Raw genomic sequence first — 24,231 nt, forward strand, 5'->3', positions numbered from 1 at the left:
CCTGGACTGACCCACTATTAATATTTTGCCACATTTGCCATAGTCTTTGTCTGTCTCTCTCTCTGTTTTGTTGAATCACTGGAGTTCCTTTAAGATGTTGCGGTGTATCTTCTCTCAATATTCCAGTATGGATCTCTAAAGAAAAAGATTAGTCTGCCTCGAAATCTTAATGCAATTATCATACTCAGGAAATTTAATTTTGAGACAATACAGTTACCTACTATATGATCCTCACTCAAAATGTCTGATCGTCCCAATATGGTTTTTCTACCTGATTTCTAAAATAAGTTTGCTTCCAAATAAAGGCCACGTGATGCATTTGGTTGTCAAGCGTCTTCAGTGTCCTGTAAACTATAACATTTCCCTAGATTTTTTTGGTCTTGCACGATAGTGACATTTTTAAAGATCCAATCCAGGTGGTTTTTAGAAATCTTCTCCAGTTGAATTTGTCTCATTGCTGCTTCCTGATTCCACTCAGGTTAAATGTTTTGGCAGGAATACCGCAAAGTTGATGTCCTGTCCGTCTCCGCGCATGGCATCAGGATATTCTTTAGATTCTTCCAATTCTATTCAGATATATTTGACATACAGCACTGTATAAATTTAAAGTGTACAGCATCATGGTTTCACTTATATACATCATGAAATGAAATGATTATCACAATAAGTTTAGTGAACGCTCATCTTCTCATATAGATACATGATTAAAGAAAAAGACAATTTTTCTTGTGAGAAGAACTCTTAGGATTTGCTCTCTTAACAACTTTCATATATAACATACGGCAGTGTCGATTGTATTTACCATGTTGTACGTTACATCCCTCGTACTTATTTATCTAATAACCGGAAGTCTGCCCCTTTTGCCCACATTTGTCCAATTCCCCTCCCCCACACCTACCCTTTGGTAAGTGCAAATCTGATCTCTTTTCCTCCGCATCTTTGTTTGTTTCCTTGTTTGTCTGTTTGCAAGCATAATTGACCTACAACACCATGTTAGTTCCTGGGATACAACATCGTGATTTATTATTTCTATACATTTCAAAATGGTCAGCACTGTAATTCTAGTTATGATATGCCACCATACAAGGGCAGTGCGTAGTTATTGACTATATTCCGTACACTGTGCGTGTCTCTTTTTCTATCTGATTATTTTAAGTTGCTGGCCTCTTAAGTTTAAATGCATATTAACTACCCCCCATCTTTACTCCTCTCCTCACGTTTACTGTTTCTGACATCATATTTTCCATCTTTTTCTTCTGTGTATCCCTTAACTAAGGGGCTTCCCAGGTGGCTCAGCGGTAAAGCATTTGCCCGCCAATGCAGGAGACGTGGGTTCGACCCGTGGGTCGGGAAGGTCCCCTGGAGAAAGAAATGGCAACCGAATCCAATATCCTTGCCTGGAGAATCCCATGGACAGGGGAGTCTGGCGGGCTAGGTCCATGGGGCTTCAAAGACTCGAACATGACTTAGCAACTAAACAACAGCAACACTCCCGTACCTACTCATTGCGGATACAGATGCTTTTTACTACTTTAGTCCTTTATCCTTCCCACTAGCTTTGTAAGTCATTGATGTACTACCTTTACTGTATATTCGCCTTTATCAGTGAGCTTTCTCCTTTCATCATTTTCATGTTTCTAGTTGTGTCTTTTCTTTTTTGCTTGGAGAAGTCCGTTTGACATTTCCTGTAAAGCTGGTTTGGTGATGCTGAACTCTTTTAGCTTTTGCCTGTCTGTAAAACTTTTGATCTCTCCTTCAGATCGGAGTGACAGTCTTTCCAGTAGTGTCTTCTTGGTTGGAGGTTTTTCTCTTTATCGTTTTAAATATGTCGTGCCACTCCCTTCTGGCCTGCAGAGTTTCTGCCAAAAAGTCCCTTGTGTGTAACTTGTTGCTTTTCCCTTGCTGCTTTTAACATCCCCTCTTTAGCTTTATTTTTTGCCATTCTAACTACAATGTGTCTTGCTGTGGTCTTCTTTCTGTTTAGGGCTCTCTGTGTTCAGTACCTGGATGCTCATTTCTTTTGCCAGGTTAGCAAAGTGTTCAGCTGGTATGTCTTCACATATGCTCTCTGCCCCTTTCTCTCTTTCTTCTCCTGCTGGGACCCCTAGAATTCAAATGTTTCTATGCTTGACCTGGTCCCAGAGGTCTCTGAAACTGTCCTCATCTATGTTTATTCCTTCTTTTTTCCTGTTCAGCTTCAGTGATTTCCACTCTCCTGTCTTCCAGCTTCTTGATCTGTTCCTCCGTATCATCTCACCTACCGTTGAAGTATATTTTTTATTTCACGGATTGTACCCTTCATCTCTGTTTGGTTCTCCTTTAGATGTTTTATTCTTGCTACTTTTTTTAAACTTTTTAAAATTGATTTATTTTTAAATGGAGGATAATTGCTTTAAAATATTATGTTGGCTTCGGACGAACATCAACTTGAATCATCCATAGGTATACATATATCCCCTCCCTCTTGAACCTCCTTCCCAGCTCCCACCCCACCCCACCCATCTAGGTTGCCCCAGAGCACCAGGCTTGAGTCCCCTGCATCATACAGCAAATTCCCAATGGCTATCTGTTTTACATATGGTAAGGTATGTGTTTCAATGCTACTCTCTCTATTCGTCCCACCGGCTCCTTCCCTCACTGTGTTCGCAAGTCTGTTCTCTGTGTCTGCCAATAGGTTCATCAGTACCATCTATCTAGATTCCATATATATGCGTTAATATATGATAATTGTTTCTCACTTTCTGACTTACTTCACTCTGTATACTAGGCTCTAGGTTCATCCACCTCAATAGAACTGACTCAAATGTGTTCCTTTTTATGGCTGAGTAATGTTCCACTGTATATATGTACCACCACTTCTTTATCCATTCATCTGTCCACGGACATCTAAGTGGCTTCCATTTCCTAGCTGTTTCAAATAGTGCTGCAGTGAACATTGGCATACATGGGTCTTTTTGCATTATGGTATCGTCAGGGTAGATGCCCAGTAGTGGGATTGTCGGGTCTTATGGTCGTTTTATTCCCAGGTTTTGTTTCAAGGACTCTCCTTACTGTTCTCCAGAGTAGCTATATCATTTACATTGCCACCAACAGTGCCAGAGGGTTTGCTTTTCTCCACATCAGTTCTAGTGTGTGTTGTTTGTTTGTTGTTTGTTGTTGTTTGTTTGTTGTTTGATGGCCATCCTGACCTGTGTGAGGTGATACCTCGTTATAGTTTTGATTTACGTTTTCTAATAATGAGTGTGGGGAGAAATGGCAATAACCTCAGATACACAGACGACACCACCCTTACGGCAGAGAGTGAAGAGGAACTAAAGAGCCTCTTGATGAAGGTGAAAGAGAAGAGTGAAAAAACTGGCTTAAAACTCAACATTCAAGAAACGAAGATCATGGCATCCGGTCCCATCACTTCACGGCAAATAGATGAGGAAACAACGGAACCAGTGACAGACTTTATTTTCTTGGGCTCCAAAATCACTGTGAACGGTAACCGCAGCCACAAAATTAAAAGACGCTTGCTTCTTGGAAGAAAGGCAATGACAAACCTAGACAGCGTATTAAAAAGCGGAGACGTTACTTTGCCTACAAAAGTCCTTGTACTCAAAGCTATGGTTTTTCCAGCAATCACGTAGGGATGTGAGAGCTGGACAAGAAAAAACGCTGAGCACTGAGGAATTCATGCCTTTGAAGTATAGTGCTGGAGAAGACTCTTGAGAGTCCCTTGGACAGCAAGGAGGTCAAACCAGTCAACCCAAAAGGAAACCAATCCCGCTCATTCATTGGAAGTCCTGATGCTGAAGCTGAAGCTCCAATACTTTGGCCACCTGATGCGAAGAGCCGACTCATTGGAAAAGACGCTGATGCTGGGAAAGACTGAAGGCAGGAGGAGAAGGGGACGACAGAGGATCAGATGTTTGGATGGCATCACTGACGCAGTGGACATGAGTTTGAGCAACCTCTGGGAGATGGTGAAGGACAGGGAAGCCTGGTGTGCTGCAGTCCATGGGTGGCAAAGAGTGGGACAAGACTGAGCTACTAAACAACAACAAATTCTATTGCATATAATCCTGCAAGCCTAAAACATACTTCTCTCCCTACTGTGAATCAATATCAAATGAATAAGCATAGCCTTCAGCTGACATAGGTAGGGCTAGCACCTACATTGCTGGCTATGGGGTCCTAGGTGTCCCAAAGTTCGTCTTGTCCTGCTGGTGAGTGTGGCTGATTCTGGGGGCAGCTGGCTGACATGCCAAGGTATCTTCAGGCTGGTTTGTCCTGCCGTTGACTGGGTTTGGGGTCCAGGGTGTCCTGGGGCTAGCGCCAGCTCACTGGTGGGTGGAGCTCTGTTTCTGTTCCTGGGTCTCTAACTGCAGGGCCCTGGGGGTCTCAGAGCTGGTCTCAGTTCACTCTTCGGTGGGGCCCGTTCCTGATATTGCTGGCTGTGGAATCCTGGATGTCGCACAGGGGGTTTCCACACACTGCAGTGTGGGGCCAGATTCCAGAGCTGCTGGCTGAGAGCTCCAAAGTGTCCCAGACCTGGTGTCTACTTGCTGGTACACTGTGCTGGGGCTCAGTGGCTCTTGGGACTGGTGTGGGCCTGCTGGTAGGTGACCTATTTCCTGGTGTGGCAGGCTGCAGGGCTGGAGTTACTCCGGTTGCTGTTGTCTGCCTGCTGGTGGATGGAGCTGGTTCCTGGGTTCTCTGACTTCAGGGCTCTGGAGGAGTCCAGAGGTTGGTGTTTTGGGCCATTGGTGGATGGGTCTGGGTACAAGGAATACTAGGGCTGGTGCCTACCCACTGATGGGTAAAACTGGTCCTGGGGCTAGTGATGACCTGCTGTGGGCAGGGACTAGGTCCCACGGCCTCTGACTGCAGGACCCTGGAGTCCTGGCTTAGTGCCTTCTCACTGGTATAGGGCCAGTGTGGTGTGTCGGGGCCTCTGATTGACAGGTCCAGCTCCAGGGAGTCTTAAGACAGCAGGCTTGCTTGTGGGTGGGGCTGCGTCTCTGCCTGGCTAGTAGCTTGGCCTCTCCTAGTATTCCTGCCTACAGGCTGATGGGCAGGTCTAAGCACTGGTGCTAGTAAGCTAGAGGGAGGAGTCCAAAATGGCACTTGCTAGCACCAGTGACCACGGGGTAGAAGGAGCTCCGCAAAATGACTGCTTCCAGTGTCTATGTCCCCAGGGTGAGTCCAGTTGCCTCTTGCCTCTCTGGGAGGCTCTCCAAGATAAGTAGCTGGGTCTGACCCAGGCTCCTTTCAAACTATTGCTTCAGCCCTGGGTCCTGGAACGTGTGAGATTTTGTATGCCCCCGTTAAGAGTGGAGTCTATTTCCCACGACCCCTTGGCTCTCCTGAAATTAAGCCCTGCCGGCTTCAAATCCAGAAGTCCTGGGAGATCCTCTTCATGCGAATAAATACAATTTCATCAGCAAAATTATACAGACTACCACTACACAGAATAGGCATGAATCTTACAAACTTAACATTGATTGAAAAACCAGGAAGCAACACAGATATATTTAACAATTCCATTCGTACAGCTGTAAGTAGCTGTCAACACTAACTCATAACATTATATGTGTGTGTGTGTGTGTGTGTGTACTATAAAATTTTTGAGGAAAACGGAAGAAAGGATGGCACATAAGTAAGAGTGGGCCTATTCTCCTTGAAGAAGGAACGGGGCTAAGATAAGACAGGGAAACTTCAGGAGTGTTGGGGAAAGCCGACACTATCCGCTTCTATGACTTGGGGGTATACACTTGATAATCAATTATTAAACTCCACATATATATTGTGACTTTTTCTCTATCTATGTTACGTTTCAGTATAATTGGAGAAAAATATAATGCTTAGGGAAATAACATCCCAGTATAAGCATATTGTAATTATGTTCTAACCAGAAGTAGAACCAAAGTTACTTTCTTTGTTGATAACATATCTAATTGAGCTTAGTAATCTTATTTCATCTACATTAATAACTATAGTTTTGAGAACTCATACCTTTTTAACTAAAATTAATCAAGTGATGCTTACTTAATTATAATATCAATCTCAATTTTTATATATATTCCATATTTGGGTAGTACATTCTCATTCAGAATTTAATTGTAAACTTGTGCTGAAACTCAAAGAAGTCATGTATTTGGATACAATTTCTCAGAGACGTCTCCCCTCCCTATCCACTTCCTCTCAGAGGTGGAGCACCAAGAACCTGAGAAAAAGAAATGAAGGCCAAAAGTCCAGAGCAATGTGCCTGCGCTATAGTACACCTATCTGACCAGCCGAGGACAGTATTGCTTAAGGCTGTTTGTTGGGAAGGGCCAGATGCCATGCCTTTGGAGTTCCTCCTGTTCTTTGTGATTCGTCTATTAACCCCTGAGACTGAGGAGCTTATTTGTGCCAGTATGGTGGCGGTGGTGATGGTGCTGGTGGTTGGATGGGCTGCATCTCCCTTGCCCGTTTGACACTGCTGTCTTAACACCAACCTTCACCCCTGCTCCCCGCAGCAGCAGCTCTTTTCTTCCTCTTTCTCCTCAGACAGAAACTGAGACCATCGATGTGCTAGACTGGGTGTGCTCCCACCTTCCACTGACACAGAAGCAGTAGGTGGGTGTGCACAGCCCTTCAAGCCCTTCCCTTGTTCTTTGTAAGGAGCAAAGTGGAAAGAATTTTCCTTGAATGTCAGCCTCCACCCCGCAGTGAGTGCCCCTACTTTTGTTTCTAGTCTTGTGGCCCAAGTGAAGGCTCCACACTGGTTTGTGGCATCGATAGGGTCGATAGGAAGAATGTCATGTTTTTTAAAAGCTCACTGATTGATGAAATGAAACAGGAGTCATTTTCTGGGGCCACCCCGCTGCCTAAAGAAAACAAAACTTTTCCCATTATAAATACGGATCCATCTTCTAACCTTGTTGTTCAGAATTCCAGCTGTTATAATGCACCTCCCTTTTTAAGGATGGACCCGAAACAGAAATTGAGGAAACATTTCTCTTGAGACTTTACCTTAAATGACTGAGCATGTAAGGGTCTTCTCGTGCTTATTAGGGATTTTTCATCTCTTTAAACTACATGTGCTTTATTGCTAATTCTTTGACACCATCAGAAGACATTTTGGAAAAAAATTGTTTTGCCCATGATTCTAGGACCCAAATGCCTCAACTGAGTTTGCCCGCATGGTTCCTGCCCCAGAATCACAGACGTACAGAATATTAGAGCTAGATAATCTCACGTAGAAATCTAACAGTTCTACTCCTGAGGGGTGTACAAATGGGGAATCTGAGAGTAGAGGGACAGTGCCATGTCAAGGCCAGCAGACAGCTCAACTATACCTCTTCAGTCCCCACTTTGCTGTTTGTTAGGACAGAAGCACCTCCATCGCCTCACACTCAGAACTCTTGTGGATGGGTGTTGAAGTTGGTACAGCTTCTTCCCAACCTCCTGACTAACTGGAAACAATGAAATCTGTCCCATTTACTGTCAGTTATAGCTAGAGCCTTGTTCACTCACTTGAGCATCCCGGGTGAAGCACTCTCCTTCACTGCATCCACAGAATCTCTAGTGTTTTGGGGTCACCGTGGATTGCTGACCTGACAGGCCTAACGCAAGGTGGAGTAAGGTAGGGCAAGCACTTGATGAGCAATCAGGAGACCTGTCTCTCGCCTAACCTGCTGAAAAGCACTTCCCCTTTCTGAACCTCTTGTTTCTCCATCTCGGAAAAGAGGAAGGTGACCTAGAACAGTGGCTCTCAACCTGGGTTCCAAGAACTTCCTGAAATTGTGTGCAAAGACTTCTTGGGAGGGTGTATGGAGCTTTCAATAGATTCTCAAAGGAGTCCTATTATGGGCTGAGTTGTGTTGCCCCTAAATTCCTATCTTCAAACCTTAACGCTCAAAGTGACTGAATTTGGAGATGGAGCCTTTAGAGAGGTAATTAGGGTTGATTGAGGGAGCTGGTAAAGAATCTGCCTGCAATACAGGTTTGATTCCTGTGTTGGGAAGTACCCCTGGAGAAGGGATACGCTACCCACTCTAGTATTCTTGGGCTTCTCTGGTGGCTAGATGGTAACGAATCCACCTGCAGTGTGGCACACCTGAGTTCCATCCCTGTGTTGGGAAGTTCCCCTGGAGGAGGGCATGGCAACCCACCCCAGTATTCTTGCCTGGAAAATTCCCATGGACAGAGGAGCCTGGTGTGCCACAGTTCATGGGGTCACCAAGAGTCTGACACGACTGAGTGACCAAGCACAACACACACAGAGGTTATAAGAGTGGGGCCCTAATCCCATAGGATCTGATATCCTTAAAAGAGGAGGAGTTACCAGGTCTCTCGCACTCTCTCTCTCTGTCTCCATCCACACACAGAGGAAATGTCATGTGAGGAAACAGAGAGAAGGTGGCCAACTGCAATACAAGAGGAGTGCCTACACCAGGAATTGAACTGGCTGGCACCTTGATCTTGGACTTCTAGTATCCCGGACTATGAGAAACTAAATGTCTTTTGTTTAAGCCATCCGGCCTGTGGTATTTGGTTTTGGCAACTCGAACAGACTAACGCAGGGCCCATAACCAAAAAAAAAAGGTTCAGAGCCATTGGACCCACTGGTTGCCAGAAACCCATCCTGGACATTCATGTTTCAATACAACGATTTTAGGCACTTGCAGATTTCTTGAGTTCTTGCTTCAAACAGTGCAGGATATCATTTATTGCAACATACTTCCTCTGCTAATAGTTGCGTAACACAGATTTGTATCTATATAAACCCAAAGGCCAGAGTTTAAATCCTGATTCCACCATCTACTAGATGTTTGACTTTGCACAAGTTATCGCATGTTTGTGCCTCGAATATAAAGTAGGGATAACATTAGTGTCTCCCTCACATGGCTGTTGTGAGAATTAAATGACATAATGCATGTAGAGGGCCTAGCACATAATCAAGTTTCAACAGATATTAGTAGCTTTTGTGATGAAAATGTAAGTAGCAGTCAGGGTTTTTTGCCCTTATAAACAACACTGTTGTGAGCAAACCTCTTTATACACAGAGAATTGTTTTTAAGTCCTTAGCTGGATTAACTAAGAGGAAAAGACTAAAGTAACTGAAATCATAAATAAAAGAGGGGATATTACAACCAACGTGACAATAATAAACAGGATTTTACAAGAATATCATGACCAATTGTGGCAATAAATTGGACAACCTAGAAGAAATGGATAAATTCCTAGGAACACACAATCTACCAGAACTGAATCAAGGAGAAACAGAAAACACAATAGACCAATAATGAGATTGAATCGGTAATGACAACCCCCCAACACACACACACACAAAATCAGGATCTGATATCTTCACTGGAGAATTCCACCAAACATTTAAAGAATTAATGCCAATCTTTCTCAAATGCTTCCAAAAAATCGAAGAAGAGGGAACACTTCCAAACTCATTTTATGAGGCCAGCGTTATCCTCATATCTAAGGCACCAAAAGAAAAGAATACTAGAGGCCACATTCCCGGACGAATGCAGATGCAAAAATCCTCGACAAAATACTAGCAAAGCAATTCAACAGCACATTAGAAGGACTATGTGCCACGGTCAAAAGGGATTTATCCCTTGGTGCAAGGATAGCTTAACATACAAAAATCAATCAATGCAATAAAACACATTAACTAAATGAAGGACAAAAATCACACGATCTTCTCTATAGATGCACAAAAAATTCAACACTCCTTCATGAGAAAACACAGTCAAAGAACTAGGAGTTGAAAGAAATTACCTCGACATAATAAAGGCCACAACTAACATCATACTCAGTGGTGAAAGTCTGAAATCGCTTCTTCTAAGGTAAGGAACAAGGCAAGGAAGCCCGCTCTCACCATTATGTTAGTATTCAACAACTGGAAGTCATAGCCAGAGCTGTTAGGAAAGCAAAAGAAATAAAAGGCATCCAAGTCAGAAAGAAGTAAAATTATCTCTGTTGAAGATAGCATGCTTTTTTACATGCAAAACTCAAAAGATAACACACACCCATACACACACACATGCACACAACTGGTAGAACTAATAAACAAATTCAAAAATGTTGTAGGACACAAAATCCAAAACGAAAATTCAGTTGCATTACTATACACTAACAAAGAACAATTTGAAAAGGAAATTAAGAAAACAATTCCATTGACATTAGCAGCAAAAAAAGAATAAAATACTGAGGAATAAACTCAAGCAAGGAGTCAAAAGACGTGTACACAGCAAACTACAAAACATTGCTGAAAGAAACTAAAAAAGACACAAATAAATGGAAAGGCATCTGTCTGCACAGACCGGATTATAAATATTGTTAGGAAGTCCATACTATCTGAGGTGGTTAATTTTATGTGTCAGCTTGACTGGTCCACAGAGTGCGTAGGTATTAATCAAACATTATTCTGGGTGTTTCTGTAGGGTGCTTTTTCATGAGATTAACATTTAAATCAGTCAACTGGATAAAACAGATTTCCTCCTGATAATGTGGGTGGGCTTTACCTAATCAGTTGATAGTCTGAATAAAACGAAAAGGCAACCTTTCCTCATGTAAGAGAATTCCTCCTGCGTGAAAGCCTTTGGACCTGGGACACCAGCTTCTTTTCCTGCCTTTGGACTCAAACTGAAATATCAGCTCTACTGGTTTGGTTCTTAGGCCTTCTAACCTGGGCTAGAGCTAGACCACTGGCTCTTCTGGGTCTCCAGCTAGCCAACTCACCCTCTAGATCTTGGGACTTACCAGCCTCTACAGTCAAATGAGTCAATTCTTTTACACACACACACACACACACACACACACACACACACTCCACTGAATCTGTTCTTGTAACACACTACCCAGAGTGATCTACAGATCCAATGCAAACCCTATCAAAATCCCAATAGCATGTTTTACAGAAATAGAAAAACTCGTCCTAAAATTTAAATAGAATCTAAAAAGAGATCCTAAATAGGGAAAACAATTTGGAAAAAGAAAAAGTAGAGAACTCACACTTCCTGATTTCAAAACTTTACAAAGCTACAGTAATGAAAACTGTATGTTAGTGCCATATTAACAAATAGATCGGTGGAGTAAACTAGAGATCTTAGAAATAAACCCTCACTTTTAGAAGGTGAGCCAGGCCGTGGACTTCCTGATAGAGGAAAAAAATGGCTTTCCTCTCTTTTTTTTTTTAAGGTTTAAGATCTTTGGATCAAAGCAAGGACTCTGAAGTCAGATTGCTTGGTTTCAATTCTACCACTGATCCCCATGGGCCAAATGACCTTGGGCCAGTGGCTGAACCTCTCAGTACCTGTTTCCTCACCTGTAAGAGGCTGGTGATCATTAGTACTATAGTCCTAGGAGGGTCACAAGGAAGCATTACTATTTATGTACAGCACTTAGAAGAGTGCCGGGCACAGGGTCCCTGCTCTATAAGTTGCTTTTCATAGATTCAGCCAAATTACCTCCCAAATGGATTTCTTGCACCACCGCCACAGAGGTTTGCTCCTCAACTCACCCACTCTCGGAATGGTTAAGCACTTGGAAGCTTGTCGTCCTAGTGCGGGAAGCCCGATTCGTGGTTTTAGTTTACATCTCCAGGGTCAGCGGTGGTGAGCATCTTTGAAGGGGGGACTGGACAGTGAGACTCTCTCCTTTGAATTGCCTCAGAGTGGGGAAAGAGCTGGGGGAGTGAGGTCAACCCCAGACTGTCCCCCAAATCTGCCTGCCAAGAACGTTTGATGGAGCAGTTGAGGCAGAGATGTTACAGAAGAAAACGACAATCCCTTTGTCCTCTGGCCACTTAGGGAGAAGTACGCCGACCACTCATCACTGAGCGCGGGATTCCTCTGCCCATTCTCCCATTGGGTCATAAGACTTGTGGTGGAAGGGAGGCTGGCAAATGCTTTCAGCACGTGCTAGGCGCCCAGCGCCTCCATCCTGACGTGTCATCCTCACCTCCCAGGAGACCAGCGCCCTCAGTACCTTCCTGCCTCCTGCTTCACACACTTTGTACACAGTCAGGGCTCAGGGCTGTGACTGGAACCGGAAAGGGGAGGTGGGACAGGAGGAGGTGGGACGAGAGGCTTGACAGAGGTATACACGCAGCATCACCTTCAGCCACCAACTCGCCATCTGCCGGGATGGCCTTTGGGCTTGGCAGCAAACCACAGGAGGCCCTCGACCCCATTGGTTACACCTCGAGGGGGCGGGCAAAGAAGGCGCGTGCTGGTTGGCAGGAACCGGACCAATGAGGAGGCGCAGCGCTGGCAAGCTGAAAGCTTCGCGAGATTTGCTGCGATCGCCTGCGCGTGCTGCTTTATGGCGCGCTCCAGACGCCGCCCGCCTCGCATGCCCAGACCATTACCGCCGCCGCCCCCTCGACCTGGTTGATAAATCGTCGCCGCCCCAGGTCCGCGGCCACCCAGGTCGCGACATGAGCTCCTCAGATGATGAGGCGGCTGTTAGGGGAGTGGGTTTCAGCTCAGAGTGCGGGGAGCACACAAGCGGCCTTGAGGTCCGCTCCACAGCTCTGCAGGGACCCAGCCCCGGCCCTGAGCCGGGGGCAGCGCGAAACGGCGAGGGTGAGGGTGGGGATGGCTTCCTAGATCCTGAGTGCTTTGAGTCAGAGCGGGAGGTAACGGAAGCGGGAGGGCAGGTGCTGTGTGGCCGCGAAGGCCGGCCTGGTTCCCCGGCCAACGACCAGGGGGACGTCCTGCAGCTGGCTGACGAGTCAGTGGCGGCCATCCTGCAGCAGCTGGCCAACCTGGACTTGCTGGGCATCCGCAGATGCCTGTCTCCGGAGAGCTACGTGGTCGGCGAAGGGTCTCCCTTGTGGGCCCTCGAGGAGCGACCCGGCAGTCGAGGCATGGCCGCCCAGAGGGTTGGGGAAGAGGCACAGGCTGAGGCCAGCCCTCTCGAGGTTGGCAGGCTCAAGGCGGGCCAGGCTGGGGGAAACCCTAAGAGAGGCAGTAAGAGTAGGTTGAAGGTGGCTGTGGATCGCCAGCGGCCCCCCTCAGAAAGCCCAGCCGGGCTGCTGTCCGACTCCGAGTCCTCTGGTGAGTTCAGTGAGATAGAGCTGATGAGGGTGAGCATTTATGGCACAGACGGAGGACAGGCCAAGCTCAACAGCCCCAAGGGCCCCGGGGACACACCCAAACACTCAAAAGTCCAAGGCAGGGAGAATCTCCTTAACGTGCCAGGCACTTGCCAGTCCTCGGCTCTGCGAGGATTAATCTCGGTTGTGGAAAGGCAGGTCAGGCAGGGCTATGCAGAGCAGGGGGACATCTCTCCCTCTAAGAAATTGCAGAGCATGCTCAAGGAGAAGGGGGGCAGCCTGCCCAGGTACCCGAGAGTAGCAGTAGCATCAGCTACTGCAGCTGCCACTACCGGCAGCCTACCGCGGCCCAGTCCTAGGAGGAAGGGGGTCCAGGAGAAGAAATCCCTCAGGGGCGTCTCCAAACCTGCCCCGGGGAGAACCTTCCCTTCCTGGGAGCAGGGAATCTCGGCCACTCCCCTGGATCCGGTCACCTTCCCCCCAGTCTCCGGCATCCCGCTGCTTGAGAGGTCCAAGAAGTATGCCTTGGTCCCTTCGGGAGCCAAAGAATCCAAGCAAACCGGCGCTCGGAAGAAATCCATGGCTAGGCGGGCACGGGAGTTGGTGGCAACGATGGCGGTGTCCGCAGAAGACAACGACCCAAATAGAGACCCATTCCCAAAGGGCCGAGTGAGTAGGCCAGGCCCCTCCTCGCTCCCCCCTCTTCCCCCTGCCATCCTCCCCAGGACACAGGTCTTCACCCGTGCTCCCTCTGTCCATCCCTCAGGGGTGGTCATTGGGTGGCCCTCGATCACTGGGTCATTAGGATGCCAGATTGGGGTCTTTTACTAGGGACAGACGTTAAGGTAGCACTTTGGGTGTGCTGGGCTGGGTTCTCCACCCTTGGCCTGTTTCCAGCCAGGCTGGGGCTGGAGTGGAAGGGAGAGCTGGTAGCTGAATTGATTTGAGGGGCCCCTTAAAAGCTTCACAGAGCTTCGGTGTTTAGACACATCACTTTCCTGAATCCTACTTCCTAGCTGATCCCCAAACCTTCCTTGCAGGGGCCCCAGGCTTTCTCAGTGCCACACTGTTGTCCCCAGCTCAGCTCTGCCTGCTGGCCTGGGGCTGACTTAGAGGGAATGTGCTGAAGAGATCAGCCTTTCAGTTTGCTTTCCAGTTCCCTGCCTCAGCTCGGTCTTGAATCACACGAGGTCTCACACACACAGACATAGACATATAAATGCACTGGTACGCACAGGTGCACGCACACACACACATCCTTACTCCAGGTCAGTGAGAAATCTTTGTTCTTAGCTGACCACTGACAGGGCACCGGCGTCTTGTCCACGGGTGCGTCAAGGAGAACCCAGCAGCACCAACGTCAACATCAGAGGCGGGCAGGATTCAGGAAACTCAGAGCCCGTGGCCATGAACAAGGGAGAAGTCATGCCCAGAGGGCCTGGCCCCTCAGGTGAGTGTCCTGGGTTTTGATATGGGGGCAGGGAACCAGGGGTGAGGGCAGAAACCTCTGTCTGTCACTCTCTCTTTTCTGGGGCCTCAGCCTTGCTCTCAGGCTGCCTCTTCCATGGGAAACAGGTGTCAGCAGGGCTAGCCCTGGCCCCATCACCTTCTGTGTGGGATTTGTTTGGCAGGGGTGATCGGTGGCAGTGCCCCAACAGCTACTCGGGGCGTAGACCTGCAGGCTAATAGCATTTTCTGTGAAGTGCTGTTCGCCCACATTGCTCTCCCAGGTGCTGGCCGTGGCTGCCGCTCTGGGAGGCTCGAACCCAGAACCACAGTCTTTCGGGACCATGGTGGTAAAATGGCTGCCCCTGAGGAATAGGAGGGGCAGGCCCAGAGAGAAGGTTTGGGCTGCCTGCCGGGCAGAGCCGGGGAGGCTTGATGCTAGCAGAGGGTGGTACTACCTCACCTCACGTTAGACCCTGCTTGGCCCTTTCCACCTCACTGGGAGCCTGGGAAGCTGGATTGTGTGTCCTTTCCCTGTCAGGTGACCACGAACCAACTGACCATCCCCCAAGACCGAAAAGGCGGCAGCAGCCACCTGCAAGGCAGGGCTGTCCTCGGGTAATGCTTCTTCTGGCTCCTGGAAATGCACACCCAAACCCCATGGTGGGATCTGGGTCCAAGTTCAACTGACATGTGTGGGCACCCCCCCCCGCCCCCCACCCCGTCCCCATCCCACACCCCAGGGAGGGAGCCCACCTCCTTTCCTCAGAGGAAAGTCTTTCCCTTGCCAGTCTAGACACCTGGCTTTGGGATGGAGGGCCCGGGGGGAGAGGAGAGGAGGAGGAGAGCGGAGGCGGGTGTATACTAACCATTTCTCTTCCTGCTGTGTCTGCTGGCCTAGTGTCTGGTGCTACAGAGAGAAATAGACGACCTTAAGGAGCAACTTGGTATGAGGAACCAGGGACAGAGAGCAGTGGGTTCTTAGTGCAGAAATGGTGTCGGCCTTTGGGGTGGGTGGGCTGCCGGTGCAGGAGGCCTCGTAGGGACCAGCATTCCTGTGGGGAGGAGAACCTATCACGCCTGACCCTGGAGCAGGCGGTGCATGTTCAGCTGGGCGTGTGGACAAGGAGCAAAGTGCTGTGTGGACTGCGTGCACACTCTGCCAGCCAGGCGAGTCCTAGAGAGCTCCTTCTGATAGGACTTGTAGAGATGCCTTGTTGATCTGGTGTGGCCTCGGAGGTTCTTGTTGGATTGTTTGTGAGACAAATTTTGAATGGTCTCGGCGTGGCCCCGACCTTGAGAGCTGCTGGCACATTTTGTTTCCTTTTAGGAAATGGCTCCACATTTAATTCCGGTAGTGGGGAGTGACAAGGCCCAGAGCTCTTTGCATCAGGGCTGGGGGTATGTGGGTTTCAGGTTGCAGGGCTAGGTGGTTCCCCACGGGGACAGGGGGACAGGCTTCTATGTCCGTCTGTCTAGAGCACCTGTTTATGCCTCTCCCTGTTGCAGCCTCCATGCAGTACCAGGTTGACAAGTTTCGGATCCTTTGAAGTGAGTGTTACACACCCCACACCCCTTCCCACAGTCCTCGCTGTTGAGCAGCGCCGTGAGCTGGCCCTGGCTTGAGGCTCTTCCCTGACTCTGCTGTTTCACAGGTTGAGCCCAGTATCTTCCGGCAAGAGGAGCAGCTGTTACCTCCGGGGCCGGCGAGCTGTGGCCAAGCTTGTTGCCTCCTGTTCTGCCTCCACCAGGGCATCCTCTGCCCCTTGTTTTGCCCCCTGTCTGCCCCAGTTTCACAGCAGTTTTTGATTAAAAGGCTTCTCATATTGTGTTCTGTCCTCTCTCTGGGGGTAGGGGTTGGGGGAATGGGGCAAGGCCTGGTGGGGAGCCACTCCGTATCAGAGCCTGTTCCACAACAGTACCTCTGGCATCCTGTGGGGGGCACTCTGGGTCAGCCTGTGCTACCATCCAGGCCGTCAGGCCAGCGGAGCGCCCCTAGTGTGTGTTCTGTGTGGGCTCTGTCTGGTCACCTTGGCACGTCCCCCCTTTTCCCTGAAGGCCCTCTTCTAGTTCTCTAAACACCCTCCTCTGGGCTTTAGGAGTTTCCATTCATTGCTGCCATTCTGCCTCCCTGTCAGAAGGAAGTCATGACCCCCTTACAGAGCTCCAGTCTTTCACCCTTCCCTCACTGCACTCATTGTCCTGCTTACCCCGACCACTCTGCTTTCCTGTCAGAGCACCCTCGATCTCTCCCCTGGCTTGCCATCGATGACCTTGCCTGCATGTTTACTTAAGCAGGTGGTAACAGGCACAGGTTTGCTCATCTTCCCCCTTCCCCTGCCCTACCCTCTCAGTGGAGTCCCTACCCCACCCCACCCCCGGAGCCACCTTGCAAGCAGGAACCTGCGTACTCTCCCCGCTCTCTTCAGCACTCACCCCTGAGACTCAGGCACCAAAACTTTGGCTTCCCCTTCCTTGGGTTCAGTAAAGGGCATGAGGATGAATCTTGGACCCGCTGAACTGGGGAGCAGGATCGAAGCTCAGGGGAACACAGGGGAACACAGGAGAAAAGCTCAGGTTAGTTGCTGAGCTGGTGGTCAGGAGAGGCGTCTGGTGCCAGTCTGGGGCAGAGTGCACCCTGAGAGCTAGAGATGGATGGTCCGGTCCTTGGAGCTTTCATATCCTCCCTGCCCTAACCAACTGACCAGCCTACACTCCTGCAGCCTGGATGTCTCTCTGCCCTTGAGTGGAAACGGGCCCATCAGGCTCTATGACAAGTATGGTTGGTAAGTCTGTGTTCTTACAGGGTCTCCATCAAATACCATTCCACCAGCCCCATGACATAGATTTTCCTGCAAATGATACTTCCCGGAGTGTCCCAGCTCAGTCTCCCAGACTACTTGTTAGGGCACACAAGACTGAGTCTGAAATCCATGTTCAATTCCCGTCCCTCCCTCCCACCCTGAAGTTTGGGGAGGACTTCCTTCTCTCAGCCAAGACCCCAGGGCTGTGCCAGCCTGAGACTCAGAGGGACACATTTGTATTGGAGTGAAATGAGGGTAGGTTCTGCCTGACTCCCTTCCTGAAAGACCACGGTTTTATTTCACAAAAGAGGGTATGATGGTAGGTAGCACATTCAAAGTTGGTGCCTGGGCATCTCTCTGGGTGAATTAAAGTTATCAGGGATAATGCCCCTTGAGGCAGAAAGGTGTGATTCGGGGAGTAATGGAAATAGAGCCTGGTCCAGATTCTGTAAGGCACTGAGTGAGCCGAAGCAAGGGTCGGATCTCCTTTATTCAAGGGGTGTTGTCACGTTCCCAAAACATAGAAGGGGGAGGATGCAGTTCACCAAACCTCAGGACAGGACATCCCAAAATGTTGGAGTCGCTGGAGGAGGCACTGGATCCTACCTTGCGATTCTGTGATGTCTGCCAACTGCTGAGGGTGTGGATGAGTGAAAATGGGAAGGGTGGCTCCGGAGACTACCTGGGACGTGGCTGCCCATCTTAGAAACAGGAGATCCCCCCCCCACCTGGATTACTTGTGGGGAGTTAGGGGTGACTGCACCTGAGCAATGGGGAGCCCTCGGGCCCGCCCTTCCCCCACATTTTGACCTTGACTTCCTTCCGGGGCTCATGGCATGAGGTCAGGTGGACAGAGCACGAGGGTTGGGCCAGTCACAGACCTCAGGGGTCAGCAAAGAACATGCGTGGGACTTACTCCTTCCACTCAGACCCCTCCCTGGAGCAGGAGGGCCTGATCACTTAGTTTACAGCTGATCCGGTGGTTATTGCCTGGTGGTGTAGCACATCTCGCTGTTGTCCGAGTGAGTAGATTTGGCAGAGACCTTCCCGCTGAGGTTTCTGCCCACCGAGACACGTAGGTAAGTTGTGCCTGGGGAGAAGTCAAGCACCAGCATCAGCACCACCCTTGGGCAGAGTGGGGCACGGGACTGTGGTCACCAGGGTGAGGAAGTTGGAGAAGCTCATGGAAGTGGAGGTGCGAGGGCGTGAACACAACCCCTCGCTCACTTTTCACCAGGCTCCCTTCCCTCCTCTGGGCACACAGTTCAGACCAACTACCTCACTATAATGTTGCTGGAAACATATACATCACAGGCCTTGGCTCAGCCCCAAGCCTTCCACTTCCAGCGGGAAATCTGAGGCACAGGTTAAAGAAATACATCTGCGCCCCAGAGGGTAGGAGGAAGGCCGAAGCCCAGCCTCATTCGGTGCACCCCTGTTGCCTTTCCCCCTCATGCCCCTTCTCCAGCCTGGGAGACAGTGACAGCTGCTTTGGAGAGCCCTAGGCCCCATCCTGCCTGTCCAACACCTGGGAAGAGGCTCCCTCCCCATTACACCCCCACCCCACCAGCCCCAGCCCCAGCCCCAGGCCTACCTCTCTCTCTGGACTCTTGAGGGAGATTGGCACAAACAAAGAAGGTAGAGGAGGTGAGTCCTGAAGAGGGAGCCTGGGGTGGTGAGCACAGTAAACTTGCCCAAAGATGTCCAAGTCCTAATCCCTGCAGTTGGCTTGTATTTTCCTTTGCGTGATAACAGTGGGTTATGCTTGCAGATGCAATGAAGGCTGCTACTCAGCTGACTTAATGTGGGGTAAGTTTCACCTGCATTGGCCAGGTTCGGCCGGGCACACTGGGGCTGCCAGATTTTCCACCTTGACTGTCCCTGGGTAACTATCCCAGTCCCTGGAGTGTCCCAGTGTTTGAATGACTGTGGTGTGCTTGATGCCCTTGTGCTCGTGCGATCTTGAAGGCCTGGTAAGTACTGCTCAGATGCAGATGGAGAACAGGCCTGTAGTTTCGAACCCCCCTTTTGTTCCAAGCCAATCACTTCTTCCTCCCTAGTCCTCTTGAGGTATCTGCCAGCCTGACTTTTACCAGGATGATTCACTTTTTGAAAAGGATTTACTATTGCTTTTTATTAAAATAACCCTTCCAAACATAAAAGATTAATTACATTGAATTAAACAGACCATACATATACACGTTGTGGAGCGTGTGAGCCCTCAGTATCACAAATAATCATGAACCAATCAACCCATGTAACTATACTCAGGTGACATAAATGTACATTGCACGTCCAGAAGTCACCGATATGTTCTTTTCTCTGAGGAATCCAAATGGATAAATCTACATACTGCCCGATTCCATTTACTTCACATTCTTGAGGAGGCCAAACTATAGACACAGAAAACAGACTGGGGATTGCCAGGGTCTCGGGCTTGAGATTAGGGGTTAAACTACCAAAGAGAATGAAACAATTTTGTAGCTGATGAAAATGCTTTTTATGTTGATTGTAGTGGTGTTTCCATAATCGAATGTTTGTAGGCACTTAGATTTTTATGTAAATTAATCTCAGTAAACCCATATTATTTAATAAACTGTAGAAAGTACAGTATGAGATCGCAATCAGAGAAGAAAAAGAAACAAAGGGAGTCCAAAATGGAAAAGGAAAATGAAAACTGTCACTGTTTGCATGTGACATGTTACTATACATTGGAAATCCTAAGGATGCCACCTGAAATCTTCCAGAATTCATAAATCAATTCAGTAAAGTTGAAGAGTACAAAATTATTATATAGAAATCTGTTACATTGCTATCCTGTTCATGGGGTCCAATCCCAAAGAAGGGTAATGCCAAAGAACGTTCAAACTACCATACAACTGTGCTCATTTCATATGCTAGTAAGTGAAAGTGAAAGTGTTAGTTGCTCAGTCGTGTGTGAGTCTTGGCGTCCCCATGGACTGTAACCCAACAGGCTCCTCTTTTATGGGTTTCTCCAGGCAAGAATACCTACCTAAATATCCATCGACAGAGGAATGGATAAAGAATATGTGGTACCTATATACAGCGGAATATTACTTAACCATAAAAAGAATGAAATAATGCCACTTGCAGCAACATGGATGGACGTAGTGATTGCCATACTGAGTGAAGAAAGTCAGAAAGAGAAAGACAAATGTCCCTTACACGTGGAACCTAAACAACTGTACAAATGAACTTATTAACAAAACGGAAACAGACTTTGAAAACGTATGATTACCAAAAGGGAAAGGCAGAGGTAGGGAAGGGATAAAGATCCTCATCTGGAACACCCTAATGAGAGATGTTGAAGATGACATAAACAGATGGAAAGAAAGATCATATTCTTGTGAGGCCAAGCATTTGCAACTAGCCTCTGCTTTCCATTTCCCAAGGAAGGAGGCAAGTGGGCTTGAGTCCAGGTATTTACAATCAACCTCCGGCTTGCCCTTTGAAAGAGAAAGAATAAGAGATACAGGGTAAATAGTCAGGCTTTGTCTCCTGAGGACACTTTAAGATAACAGCTCTGGCAGAGACAGAGGGGCTACTCTCCGTTTGAGTAAAAGAGCAAGAGGTCACGTGTGTCCCATTCTCAGGGCAGGAGAGACACTGCACATGGGCAGAAAGGCTCCTTGGGGGTCAAAAACAAAGGGGCCCCACCCCATAATATGTGATGCAACGTCTCCCCCATAGGTCTCTGGGCTGGCATGCATCTTGGGATAGAGTTGCTCATGCATGTTGGGGAGGGTCCTAGGGCAGGTCAGGTGTGAGAAAAGAAACAGGATAACTGGCCAAACGGAAACAAAGACCCAAAAGGACTGCCCTGTATAAGTGACTTAACTGCCTCTCACTGCACTCCTCCTCATTAGGACAGATGCCCACACCCTGTCTCTCCAAGTGTGTATCATTGCCTTCTCTGTCTTAACTAAACAAGCTGTTTCTCTGTGTGCTCTCCTACTTGTTGTGCTGTGTCTCTAACAATAAACTCTGTACCTCTTTTTACAGATTTTGCCTCCTTGAGAAATGCATTTTTCAAAGGGGCAAACTTAAAGCCACAGCTCACTGCTGCCTCTCTGAGATCACTTGGATTGGAAGAATCAATATTGGCAGAACGACTATACAACCCAGTGCAACCTACCGATGCTGAATCCCTATCAAATTACCGATGGTATTTTTCACAGAACTAGAACAAAAATTCTCAAAGTTTGTATGGAGACACAAAGGACTGTGAATAGCCAGAGCAATCCTGAGAGAGAAAAATGGAGCTGGAGGAATCAGGCTCCTGGGCTTCAGACTATACTACAAAGGTACAGTCATCAAAACAGTATGGTACTGGCACAAAAACAGAAATATTGATCAAAGGAACAGGATAGAAAGCCCAGAAATAAACCCATGCGCCTACGGTCAATTAATCTCTGACAACGGAGGCAAGAATATACAAAGGAGAAAAGACAGTCTCTGCAATAAGTGGTGCTGGGAGAACAGCTGCACAGAAAAGAATGAAATTAGAACATTCTCTAACATCATACACGAAAATAAATTCAAAATGGATTGAAACCTAAATGTAACACAAGACACTATGTAACTCTTAGAGGAAAACATATGCAGAACACTCTTTGACATAAATCACAGCAATATGATTTTGCATCCACCTCCTAGAGTAATGAAAATAAAAACGAAAATAAACAAGTGGGATGCAATTAAACTTAAAAGCTTTTGGACAGCAAAGGTGGCGGGGGGGGTGGGGGGTGGGGCGGGGACTATAAACAAGACGTAAAGACAACCCTCAGAATGGGAGAATATATTTGAAAATGATGTGACAGACAGGGGATTACCTTCCAATATACAAGCACTTCATGAAGCTCATCATACATACATACATACATACGTATATATATATAAAATCTGCCCATTATGTTTTATAAAAAGGGGCAGAAATTGTGTTTCTCCAAGAAGACATACAGATGGCCAAAAAGCACGTGAAAAGATGCTCAACATCATTAATTATCAGATAAATGCAAATCAGAACTACAATGAGGTATCACCTCATACCTATCAGAATGGCCATCATCATAAATGTACAAACGGTAAATGCTGGAGAAAGTGTGGAGAAAAGAGAATCCTCCTTCACTGTTGATGGGAACATAAATTGGTACAACCACTATGGAGAAGAGTATGAAGTTTCCCTAAAAACTGAAAATAGAACTACCGTAAGATCCAGCAATCCCACTCCTGGGCATATATCTGGAGAAAACCATAATTTGAAAAGATGCATGCACTCAAATGTTGATTGCAGCACTCTTTACAACAGCCAAGACACGGTAGCTACCTAAATATCCAACGACGGAGAAATGGATAAGGAATATGTGGTACATATATACAATGGAATATTACTTAACCATACAAAGAATGAAATAATGCCACTTGCCGCAACATGGATGGATGTGGTGATTGTCACACTGAGTGAGGAAAGTCAGAAAGAGAAAGACAAGTGTCCCTTAGGGGTGGAACCTAAAAAACTGTACAAAGGAACTTATTTACCAAACAGAAACAGACTTTGAAAACTTATGATTACCAAAAGGGAAAGGCAGCGGTAGGGGAGGGATAAATTAGAAGTTCGGGATTAACAGATACAGCCTACTATATGTGAAATAGATAATCAACAAGGGCCTTCTCTATAGCACAGGGAACTCTACTCAACATTGTGTAATAATTTTTATGGATAAAGAATCAGAAAAGAAATGGATATATGTAGATGTATAACTGAATCACTCTGCTGTACACCTGAACCTAACACAACATTGTAAATCAACTACACGCCAGTTAAAAATAAACATTAAATTAAAAGAAATATTTTTAAAAGTACATTATGAATAGATATTGACACCACTTACTTTTTCTGAACATGGTTTTCTCCCATAGTCTGATGAGCTGGAATGATATATCACCTCAAATTAAATCAAGTTTGTATTCCTGGGGTGAATCTGTGTGCTGTGCTGTGCTTAGTTGCTCAGTCCTGCCCGGCACTTTGCGACCCCATGGAGGGGGGAGCCCAGCGGCTCTTCTGTCTATGGGGATTCTCCAGGCAAGAATACTGGAGTGGGTTGCCATGCCCTCCTCCCGGGGATCTTCCCCACCCAGGGATCGAACCCAGGTCTCCCGCATTGCAGGTAGGTTCTTTACCATCTGAGCCACCAGGGAAGCCCCGGGATGAACCTACTCATGGCATATGATGTATTTCCCTTTTGCATATCCTGTAGGATTCACCTTGCTAAGATTCCGTTTCTGGTTCTTGCTTTTATGCACTGAGTGTGTGATTGACCTGTGCGTTTCCTTTCTCAAACTGTCCTTGACAGGATTGAATATCAAGGTTATTTCATTCTCAGGGAAATGAGTTTGGGAGTATCCCACCTTTTCTATTTTTCCTAAGGTTTTGTGTGAAATTGAGAATATTTATGCCTAGGATGTTTGTCAGCATTCAGTGGGGGAAGCCTGGAGGATTTCTGTGAAAGTTGCTTTGACTACTGGTATATTTCATTATGGTTACCTGGAGCAACTCAGGTTGGCTATTCTTTCTGGAGTCAGTGTTGGTAAGTTACTTTTTTTTTTCTAAAAATTGGTCATCTTTTCCTAAGTGTTCAAACGGATTGGAATAAAGTGGCCCATGATGTCCTCTTTGCCCCCAAATTTTATTTTCGGAAATATCTCTCTTACATGTAGCTGTTGTTGTTGTTCAAGTCACTAAGTCGTGTCCAACTCTTTGCGACCCCATGGACTGCAACACACCAGGCTGCCCTGTCCTCCACTATCTCCTGGAGTTTGCTCAAACTCGTGTCCATTGAGTCGGTGATGGCATCCAACCATCTCCTCCTGTGTACCCCACCCCCACCCCACCTTATCCTCCTGCCCTCA

The 24,231-nt window shown here is 47.4% G+C and overlaps 1 protein-coding gene across 2 annotated transcripts; it reads left to right on the forward strand.

The window, feature by feature from the left end:
* The first annotated feature begins 12,278 nt into the window (after positions 1 to 12,278).
* LOC145535538 (uncharacterized protein CXorf49 homolog) lies at positions 12,279 to 16,324 on the forward strand. Of its 2 annotated transcripts, XM_081563991.1 has the most exons (7): positions 12,288 to 13,052; positions 13,536 to 13,720; positions 14,345 to 14,501; positions 15,039 to 15,115; positions 15,399 to 15,444; positions 16,007 to 16,048; positions 16,153 to 16,324. In XM_081563991.1, the coding sequence occupies exons 1-6, from the start codon at positions 12,431 to 12,433 to the stop codon at positions 16,045 to 16,047; spliced, it is 1,128 nt and encodes a 375-aa protein (XP_081420117.1). In that variant the 5' UTR covers positions 12,288 to 12,430; the 3' UTR covers position 16,048; positions 16,153 to 16,324. The 2 variants fall into 2 exon arrangements, with proteins under 2 accessions (XP_081420116.1, XP_081420117.1); XM_081563990.1 differs by having other exon boundaries at positions 12,279 to 13,720.
* The last annotated feature ends 7,907 nt before the right edge of the window (positions 16,325 to 24,231 follow it).

Source organism: Giraffa tippelskirchi, chromosome X (genome assembly GCF_054371585.1).
Source record: "Giraffa tippelskirchi isolate mGirTip1 chromosome X, T2T-mGirTip1v1.2.pri, whole genome shotgun sequence".
Lineage (NCBI taxonomy): Eukaryota > Metazoa > Chordata > Mammalia > Artiodactyla > Giraffidae > Giraffa > Giraffa tippelskirchi.